The sequence below is a fragment of the Castanea sativa genome, chromosome 4 (assembly GCF_040712315.1).
Source record: "Castanea sativa cultivar Marrone di Chiusa Pesio chromosome 4, ASM4071231v1".
Taxonomy (NCBI): domain Eukaryota; kingdom Viridiplantae; phylum Streptophyta; class Magnoliopsida; order Fagales; family Fagaceae; genus Castanea; species Castanea sativa.
The window spans coordinates 29761100-29772486 of record NC_134016.1 but is presented as its reverse complement, the minus strand read 5'-3'; the positions used below and the strand labels follow the sequence as shown (position 1 = coordinate 29772486).

The 11387-nt window shown below is 29.4% G+C and overlaps 1 protein-coding gene across 1 annotated transcript; it reads left to right on the top strand.

Annotated features, from left to right (window-relative positions):
• Positions 1-2402: 2402 nt before the first annotated feature.
• On the top strand, positions 2403-5314 carry LOC142630333 (uncharacterized). The gene is made up of 3 exons (XM_075804320.1): positions 2403-2510; positions 2650-2861; positions 4322-5314. The coding sequence occupies exon 3, from the start codon at positions 4336-4338 to the stop codon at positions 5197-5199; it is 864 nt and encodes a 287-aa protein (XP_075660435.1). The 5' UTR covers positions 2403-2510; positions 2650-2861; positions 4322-4335; the 3' UTR covers positions 5200-5314.
• Positions 5315-11387: the final 6073 nt, after the last annotated feature.

The window sequence follows — 11387 nt, the reverse complement described above, 5'->3', positions numbered from 1 at the left end:
GGTTTTAGAGATTTCTTTTTTGGAGGATAGTTTTCAAGGTATTTTAATCATATTAGAGGTTTTAAAGGTATTTAGGTCATTTTGGAGATTTTAGAGTATATATTTTAATCATATTAGAGGTTTTAAGATTACTTTAGGACACTTTAAATATCTTACAGTATTTTTATCATTTTATATTTTTTTAGAAATATTTTGGTAATTTTAAAGGTTTTAAAAGTGTTGAGAGTATTATGATTATTTTGAAGGGTTTACTTGCATTGTGGAGATTTTCAAGGTACTTCAATCATTTTTTTTAAAGATTTTTGGGGCATATATATTAGAGGATTTTTTTTTTTTTCTCATGATAGAGTCCAAATCTTTTATACCACACTCCTTGCTCTATTTTATTCTTCACTAATAAAAATTTGATACACACTTGCCTCTTTTAATTAAATCTTAATTCTTAGCCTTTTCATATTTTAGCTTCCTAAAATAAATAAATAACACAAACCATCCCCATCAACCACTACAACCATTGGTCTTCGCCAGTGACTGGGTACACACAAGTTGGTAGCTAGTGGTGTTGGGTTTTTTTTTTTCCTGATAACTACAGGCAGAGTTGTATGGCCTCTGATGAATCTTTTTAGTGGTGCTAGCCAAGGTTGTTGGTAGTGACCAGTGGTGGTGGGATGGTTTGATTTATTTATTTTAGGAAATTGAAATTAGAAAAATGCTGAAAATGAGGATTTAATCAAAGAGTTGGATATGTGTCTAATTTTTATTGGTGAAGTATAAAATAGAGCAAGAATTATGAGACAGAAGATTTGAACTCATCTTGATTCTAAAATGTTTTACGTTACTTTAAAGATTAAAAAAAAAAACATTTTCAACTTTAAAAAGGTGTTTTCATGTCAACAGAAAAATGACGTTGGTTTGAGCAAATTTTTGTTATTCTAAACACTTGAAAGTAAAAGAAAACATGTTTAAAAATATATACTCAATCAAAGAAGTAAGGAATGATGCGCTACCTTAACTAATGAGTAATGTTATAGACACAATAATTGCCACAATATTTTTCATAATAGTTAAATTGAGAGATTTTTATTAGTTTTTTTTTTTTTTTGAATGGAATATTGGTTATTATCTACCTTAAAATTTGTGAAATCTTTTATGGCAACAAAAGTTGCAAACTTGATGAGGGGTCCCATTACACATGTATGTTTGCATCAATGTTTTATTTATTTTGGCTAAATTACAAATTCCACTCTCTATCTTTGCTTGGAATTCAATTCAGTACTCTAACTTCAATTTCATTCAATTTAGTCTTTTTAACTTTCAAATTTATTTGATTAAGTCATCTTGTCTTCTTCATTAAAAGGATTGGTGTTAAGTGTACCAAAACGGTGTCATAATGCTTTTCTTTTAATTTTTTAAATTAAAAATTCCAACTAATCAATAAAAAAATAACTTCTCCCTCTCTCTTTGATCTATCTTGAAAAACCTAAATCTCCTTTAACTAATGGCCGTCCAGCTATATTAAGGGGCCCAAAACCAACCTTGGAGCCACCCCCATCATTCCCACGCACAAAAATGGGCTCGTAGAGCGGCTTCTTGGAAAAAAGCTCTATGAAAGACAACCATTGCAGCAACCAGAACTTGTTGCTTGACATAGCTTGAAGCAAAACAAATCCAATCGTTGGTTTCCTTTTAAAAATAATTTTGCTTTAGTTTCTTTTATTATTATTTTTTTTTTTGAAAATTGAGAAATAAGAAATAAGACTATGTCGTTTTTGGCATTTAAAGGCAACCTACTTAACAAACTATGACTAGACGCCTTAATTGAATAAACTTGAAATTTAGAAGATTCGATTGAACAAAAATTAAGCTAGAGCATTGAATTGAATTTTTATCAAAATTAAAAGTTGTAATTTATATTCAACATTATTTCTTCATAGTCAAATTATTCTTATTTTTGTATTGTATACAATGTTTGTTTAAAAAAAATTATAAATTTTAGTTGCACGGTATATTAAGGACTTGACTTGGGTACAACTAAATCTATCATGAAAATGAAAATGACATATGTTCATTTTGTACATATGTCATCATCTTGATGGGTGGACATACATCATCATCTTAATGAATTCAACGCAAATTTGACGCTGAATGCGTTAACCAAAACCTTATCTATTTTACTGTTTTGCCCAACTTACCTTTCTTAGAGTGATACACATCACTCCAAAAATATAAGTTCTCATAGACACAACAATCAAATTTGAAACCAGCAGGTTCATCAAAAAAATTTAAAACCAGTAGAACTAGAACCAAACCAAGGCCAAATAGGATTTGGACGATGGTCTACCAAAGCGCTTTGTGACTTCGCCTAAAGGCCTCTTCCTTCAGAGTTCCCTTTGTACCTTTCCTCCAAAGGAAAGCTGAAGAGAACAGAGAGAGAGAGAGAGAAAACAAGAAGAGGAGAGAGAGAGAGAAAAGACACTCTAACTGAGAAGAGAAATCACTCACCGACTTGGGTAAGCACTAAAACTCGAACTTGATTTTTCTTTGTTACCTTTTCCTTTTCGGATAAGGAAAAGGCTGCAATATTTTCCGTGTGCTTATATATATAAGATTCTCTATTTGTTCTCTCTCTCTCTCTTTCCGACAAGACAGTGAGGACTTCCCAACAGAGACAAAGAGTAGTGTGAAGCAGAGGACATTAATTATGTCGATTGAGTTTGATGTGCTATATGGAGCTCTGAATCAGCCTCTGCCTTTATCACATTCTCCTTCTTCTTGATCACCTTTTGCATTCAATCTTGGTGTCATGGTCAGACCCTGAAACAGACTTCCCCAACTTTTTCCGTGCTATTAAGATCAAAACGGTATGTGGGCTTTCGTCTATTTATTTATTCATGCTTTTTCAATGTAGGGACAAATATTATTTGTGTGTTTACTCTATGATTCATGGCTGGGGTTTCAATGGGTTTTAGGATTTTTATTCTATTTTGTTTTATTTTTGCTTATTCAATGTAGGAACAAATATATATATATATATATTTTTTTTTGTGTTTAACTTATCACTTATGATTAATGCCAAGAGTTTTAATGGATTTTAGTATTATTTATTTATTTATGCTTATTCAGTGTACGTGAGAACAAATATTATCTTTGCGTTTTTTTAGCTTTTTAGTTTTTTAGTTTTTTTTTTTTTTTGTCTTTCTCAAAAAAGCAAAAAAATTTATTTTTTATTTCCACGTTTTTAAAGACTAGTTTATTTTTTTTCAATTAAAGTGAACCTTCGTAAAAGCAATCAAAAAAAAAAAAAATCAAAACTTTTTACCAAAATATGTTTCAATTACTAAAAGTTAGTCAAAATATAATTATAACTTTTTTATAGAAGAAAATATAATTATAGCTAATAAAATAGCACTTTTCTTTTCTTTAAATAAGCAATTTTGTCGATCAAAATTTAGTTACAAAATTAGTTGTAACCTAAGGCTATAACTTTACTCAATATTTTTTTTATTGGAGGTGAATTTTGACAAATTCACCATTGAATTACATTTTTTTCTTATATCCTATATACTTGTAAAATTTCTAGAAAATTAAAAATAAATACCTATATTATCAATAAATTGTTTAAATTGTAAGTTTTTGTAGTTTAAAATTATGTATAAAATATAAGCTTATAGATCATATAGTAAATAATATCTGATTATTACAAAATTTGACATATGTATTAAAAGCGTAAAAAACATGCAATTAATAATTAGATTTTCAAAATATATAGTGATGTTAATTTTTTTAAAGGAAATTGTAGCCTTAGGTTACGACCAATTTTGTAGCTAAATTTTGTCTATGATATTATATGATAGACAACGCAATGGTTTCAATTGGTTTTAGGATTACTTAAAGGACAAAGTTTGGCTACAAAATTGAATGTAGCTTAAAACTAAAGCTTCACTCAATATATTTTTATTGGATGCGAATTTCAACAAATTCACTATTAGATTATATTTTCTTCCTATATCCTCCATCCTTGTAAAATTTTTAGAAGATTAAAGATCAATAGCTATGTCATCAATTAATTGTTTAAATTATGAGTTTTTGTAGTCTAAAATTATATATATATATATATAATAAGTTTATAGATCATATAATAAATAATATCATATTTGCACAAAATTTAGCATGTTTGTAGTGTGTAAAAAGTATGCATGTGTGTTAAGAGTGTAAAGAATAAATAATATCTGAAATCATTGCTTTTTTATTTTTATTTCAATTTGGATTCTGGATACCTGTTTTCCATATTTTAATTGTATTTCCTTTTGGGGATTTTTAGGGGTTTGACTCTAAATGGCTGACCGCAAAAAGAATGTACGATTAAACCAAGACAATAATTATGATACATCGAAGAAAAATACTATGAGGAAAATTCGTATCATATACTCTGATCCTTATGCCACTGAATCTTCAAGTGATGATGAAGAAGAAAAATATGAGTTTAAAGATGAGTCAAAGGGTGGTAAGCGCAATGTCAAGGAGATTTTTCTTCCGGGACTCCAACATGATTCATATGCAGATACTTGTCCACAACACAATTCAAGTAAATGCACACAAAAAATTAGTATTAGTAATCAGCTCTGCAAAGATATGGAAGTTGGTGAGACTAGTACTAGTAATGAGTTTTTTTATAAAAATAAAGTTGGAAGATCATCTTCTATCTACAAGGGTGTTCGGTTAAGGTCATCGGGGAAGTATGGCTCGGAGATTACTAACCCAATTGAAGGTTGTCGAGTGTGGCTTGGCACTTTTAATACTGAGATTGAGGCTGCTGTGGCTTATAAGAAAAGGAGTCTTGAGTTTGAAAGATTGCAATGGTTAGAGAAGAATAAGAATTCATTATCGACTAATGTGAATGCCATATCCGAAGAGTGTAAAGATTTGTTTTCTAATCCATTCTCCCCATCATCTGTGCTTGAGGTCTCTACACCCGCTATACTTGGTAATGGACTTGGATATTCAATCAAAGAAGAAGGCAGTGTGGACACAAATCTTGAAGAAGAACAATCATTTTTGGATTTTATGGATGACATTGATGCTTATCCTACGCTTGGGGATGAATGTGGTGATTTATATGCTCTTCCTCCTTTCGATTTTGAATTTGCTACAAGGGACTTTTCTTGGATTGATAAGGTCCTAAATCTTACAAGCCAATAATTTCTGCTGTTCTTTCCTACCTTTCTTCCAAAACATTTTGCAGGTAGGAAGTAGTAGTAATTATTCTTCATATTTAGTAAATATCTTCAAAAAATTTTGCAGAGTTTTAGAGGTTTTTGCCATCTTTGTAAGGGAGGAAGAGAGAGTTCTTGGGTTTCTCTCTGTGCTTTTATAGCTGTCCCAAAGTTTTTAAGCTCTTAAGAAGTCTCAACTACTGCTCTCACTCCCATATATTAGTTGTAAGAGTGGACTTGTTTTTAATGAGCAATTTTGTTTTTTGTTTTATTTTTATTTTTTAATTTTGAGACTTTTAAACATATTTTCTATCTTGTTTTTATGTACTTGGTTATATTCCTAAAAAAATATGCTTTGAAAAACATTTTCAATCTTTTGGTTTGTATAAAACCCACAAATTTTCCTATACTCTTATAGTCCATTTGGATTAAAAGAGGCAAAGAGGGAGTAAAGTAGAATCACAATTAGTTTATTTTTAGTCAATTCTACTCTACTCCTCTCCACTTTTCCCTTAATTCAAACGGTCTTTTATATAGATATTAAATTAAAAAAAATTAACTCACTTCTTTAAAATATTAATACATATCAATTAAATTCAATCTAAATATAAAATCAAAATAATTTTGTTGAAGCTTTTGTTAATAAGCACATAACAAAATAAGAATATAATAGCATGATTAAAAAATTATTAAAAAAAACCGTAATAAAATTGACAAAACAAAATGACATTGGAAAGAATTTTTTTTTTTTGGTATGACATTTGATAGATATGCTATTACAATTGTTTTAGGAATCTTTTTTTTTTGGGGTTTTTTTAAGAATTTTTTTTTCTCCTTATGAATAATTTAGAGTTATTGACTTATTTCAGTCTTATTAGAATTTTAAAAGCTATTGGTCATTTTGTATGTTCAATAGTATTTTGATTATTTTTAGAGGTTTCAAAGAGTATTTTGTTTTCTCCATTTTTAGGCTATTTTGGTTACATTAAATATTTTAGAATATTTCTGTCATTTTATACATTTTAAGGTTATTATTTTAGATGTTTTAGAGATGTTGCGGGTATTATAGTCATTTTCAACGGTTCAATGGCATTTTGGAGGTTTTGACAATACTTTGTTCATTTGTAGATTTTGAGGATTTTTTATTTTTTGGTTATTTTAAAGGTTATTTTTTTCTTTTCTCTTGAGGCCAAAAATGTTTGAGCAAGGTTTTTATGCAACCCATTACGTGGCAATTGAAAAAACCACATAGTGGCTTGCAAAAAAACCTTGTCCAAAATATTTTTATGCTTTTTTTGGGGTATAAAACGTTTTCAGCCCAAAGAGCTATTTTTCGTAGTTAAATGAAAATTTCTCATCATCATATTATACTCCCCAATCTTTTGATGTAAAGCTTGGTGAGTATGACATAATGCTCAGTATTTCTGGAAGATCAAATTGAATGCACTATTTTTGAATCATATTAGTCGATTTATGTGTCTTCTCAATGTTAAATTTTTGTCTTTTTATTCTTAAAGCTATTTTTTCCTTATATATATAAATTGTGATTTTGGAATTAAATGCCAAATAGGATATAAACAACATAATTTATTTATATAAGAAAATTTATAGTAGCATCTAGCCTTTTCTTTTTCCTTTTTCTTTTTTCCTTAGAATAAGTTAGAAGTAACATCTGACTTCAGACTTTAGAGTAAGAGATGTTGTTATAAAATTTAATGCACCTTGATAGATGATTAAATTGAAAGTATTAAGGAATATTATTATTATTTTAATATTTTGTTAATATTTTTAAAAGAGATAAGTTTTTTTTTTTTTTTTTTTTTATGTCTTGTTGAGTTTTTGTATAATTTACATTATTAAATTGTAATTTTTTTTTTCTCGTACTCTCTCAAATCCTCCGTCCATCCTCCGTCCTGATTTTATCTAGGATGACCCGTTTCAGCTAAAACATAGAAATGAACTCTTATATTCAATAATGTTTATGGTCACCGTTTCACCACAAAAACTTAAGGTGTGTTTGTTTGAAGGTGAAATAAGGAGGATGGAAAATTTTAGAGGGAAAATAGAAAGGAAAACTTTTTTAGAGTATGTTTAGTTGGATGGAAAAAAAGGAAAATAAATAGTGGTGCTAAGTGTTTTCTCTTTTGACACACTAATAAATTTTCTCTTCAAAATAAAGATAAAATTGAGAAGAAGAAACTCGTGAAATGAGTTTTCAAAATTACCCTTACAATTCACCTTCAAATCTCCCATGTGTTGGTTTTTTTTTTCCTCCCATTTTATCTTCCTTTGTTACTGACATGTTGACTTCTTCTTCTTCTTTTTTTTCTTGATTTTTTTTTATGTTACTGACGTGATGGATTTCATTTTTTTTATTATTTTTTCTTCTTTTCTTTTGTCTGAACGTAGCTTCTTTTCTTTTCTTCTTTTTATTTTCTTTGACTTTTTCTGGATGTGTAGCTTTTTTTTTTTTTTTATCTCATATATTTATTTTCTCATTAATTTTGGTTGTTTTTTTTTTGAAAAAATTTTATTATGCTTTTTTTTATACTTTAATTAGTGTCTATCTATACATAATTTAAATAAATAAAAAAATATAATGTGTTACTTTTTATTTTATTTAATAGGGACATGATGATCAATTTATACAAACTTTACTTTCAAAAAAAAAAAAAAATCATTCATCCACTTTTCCACCCTCCCAACCAAACACAAATGAGTGAAAGTAAAATCTTTTCTATTCTTTCACTTTTTTATCTTCTTTGCATTTTATATTTTCTACTTTTCCGTTCTTTCAACCAAACTGACCCTAAAAATAGAAGATAAGTGTCAATCTATCATTTAGAAAAGTTGTTTTCTAATTTATATAGAAATTTTATGTAGTTTTCTAATTTATGAGAAAAAGGCACAATGATGATGGGGTGACCAAGAATTTTGGGCTCACTTGCTTTGTAAGCAAATAGACACTTTGTACATTGAGTGGTTAGTTAAAATTACTTTTCATATAATCATATCTTAAGTAAAACCACCTTTCAGCACCACAATCGAGGAGTCAAGTTTGGTTATGTATCTACCACAAATTAAAGAAATTTGATTATTTTCAGATGAATGTTATGGCTAATCATCTCTCTCAAGTGAAAAAGTCTATACTAATCATGAAAGAATAAACAAACCCGTGACTGCCTTTAAAGCCGCCATAACAAATATGGTCCTCTCTCTCTCTCTCTCTCTCGTCCCTACTGAAATGAAAGCCATAACCAGCTTGGTATTGAGTTCGATTTGAATAAATAATATCATAATATCATATGTTTGTATGTGCTATTATGTAATACATATATATAATATACTACATAAACTTTGGATTTGGATTATCTAATTTTGTCAAAAAGTTCATAAATAATATGATATTGTTTGAAATTTATTAATAATATAAATAGTCAATTATATATGATCTTTACAATACAAGATTAATAAATTTGTAAATAAATTTATTCTCATTAATAATAATATTCTATAGGCATTTTCACAACAGCTAAAATGTCAGTCTATCATAGTTAAAATAAAATAAAATAATAAAAATTAAATGAAATTCAATACAATTAAAAACAAAAGTATTATAAAAATATTGTGACATTTTGTTGTGTCCTTAGAATTTCGTTAATATAATCTCTGCCATTTGCTCTTCAACTTGAATAGGGACACATGACTTTTTCATAAGCTTTTTAATCTACCCTCGTTGATATATTCGTTTTTTGTGCAAGTTTTTATCCTCCTAACCCCATTTTTCCCAATCAAATGACATGTTAATTTTTTGTTCTCTATTCCAACTTTTCTCGAAGTGTGACGCGAAAAGTCTATCTCCGCCAGTCTTTCTTCATCAAAGTAGTTGGGACTGTAAAACAATTTTATTGACCACTGCCCATTGATTAAAGTTGTTAGGTGCAAGATTATCAGCTGCCCCCACAGACAAATGAACGTTTCAACAAAGTCGGTAACACCAAAATGGGTGTCACACGGTAAGCTCAAAGCCAACAGAACATCTCATTTTAGCACCATTGAATCACGTCAAGATTATACTGGTCAAATAATTCCTCTAAGGTTCTAGTACCATTCATATGGAAACTTGTAAAGGGTTCTCAACTATAGACAAACTTGATCCAACAAATTCGAACACATGTTTATACGGTTTGGGTTTGTTGAGTGTAACCTTATAAGGCATGCTTATAAATACTTCTACAGAAGGTGTGAAGACTATTGGGATATTCTACAATGAAATAATGTAAGATTTTATTGTGAAATTGATTTTAAAACGTATACCATTCAGAATCACGGTTGTCAAAATCGTGATCTGGATCGTAGGATCTTACGATTTTACGATCTCACCTCACCAAAACGTTTAGGATCGTGCTAGAATCATAAAAATGATAGGATCGTATGTAAGATAGTGTAGGATCTTATAGGACCGTAGGATTGTATGGGATCCTAGGCTCCTACCAAAAACAAAAAATTTTGGTTTTTTTTTTTTTTTTTTTTTATGGGATAAATTTTTTGTTTTGATGAAACTTTAAGGGTTTTTATTTTTTCATATTGTAATGGTATAACTTTTTATATTATTTTTATAAAATTATGTTAACCTAAGCAAATATTTTCTAGTTTCTAGTTTACTTGTAATCAAGATGAATGAATGCTTTATCATTTTTAAATGAAGAATTTGATGCTAACTTTGCTACCTTTTAAACTATAATGTTATTAAATTTGTTTGATCAATATACTAATTTGTGTTATAATATTACTAAAATATATATATATATATATATATATATATATATAATTTTATCAATTATGCTTGTATTTGTATATTAATTGATTTTTTTAGCATGCTTTTTAATTGTTGCTAAGTGGTATAACTTAAATAGTTGAGTATGAAATTGTATCTTGATATTATTTGCAACTCTAGTATACAAATATATAATGTCTACATAAATAATGAAATGGATGATGATGATTAAGAGTTCATTCGTTTGGGGTGAAAATAGGAAGGATGAGTAATAGAGAGAGGAAAATAAGGTAGAAAATATTGTTTTCCATTATTTGATTAGGGAAGGAAAATAGGAAAAAGAAAAAATCCGAAAGAAAGTTTTCTCTCCATGCTCACATTTTTTTTTTTCCCTCCCAAATCAAGAAGAAAATCTGGGGAGAAAAGTTCTATAGTAATGCTTTTACAAAAATGCTCTCTTTCCACCTATTTTTTTCAATGTTCTCTCTTTTTTTTTCAACGTGACCAAATTTTGTAACCACCTTTTTGCTGGTTACAAAATCCTTTGCCCAATTAAATTTATATGTACGCTATTATAATTTCTACATTATAATAATAAAAATAATAATATAAATTTATATATATGATGTGATAAATTTTATATTATATAATTGTAAGTGCACAATTGCACCTGGACCCAAGAACAGTTATGGGCTCAGGCCCAATGAGCCTTAAACAATATGAATTTGTAGAGTGTGGGCTTGAAACCCAGATTAGAAGTGAGTGAAGATTAAATGAAAAACTAAAGATTGCAAGTACTTGGAAACAAAAAGGAGTAATGTAAATAGGCCTCCTCGGACTTAAGCTGAGAGCTGTTCTTATATTATATCTCTCTCTTTGTCCTTTTTCTTTTTAGGTTACAAAAAGTCCCGTCCTCATTTCTGTTCTAGATCTCCCCTTAAATACTCTTCTTTTTAATACTTTATACACGTGTTGCCCCAACTCCTCCCTTAGCCTAGATATTTCTTTTCTTAGGGCCTTTGAACAGTAACTAGAAGTTTCCCTTCCACTGTTCAAGTGTCACCTCCCCATTAATGCGGCCAGGGTGGTAGGTGCAGGGTCTTTAATGTGGAGGTAGCACCCTTTACTTTTGACACTTTCCCAACATCGGTGCTTCTAGGACATTCAAGGGTTCACCCCCTTTAACCACTGGTCTTGACCGTGTCATTCACTAACCTGTACCATGAAGTCCCGGGTTCTCTGGTGTTAGTCCGAGGAGAAAAACATCCTCGGCTGGATCCTCGGATCCTCGGCGCATGGGCCGACCTAAAGTACCAACAAGCCCTAAACCCAAGAACAGGCCGGCCTTCCTTAGTAAGGCCCAACGGCCCATATCCCTATTAAGATCTTTTTACCCC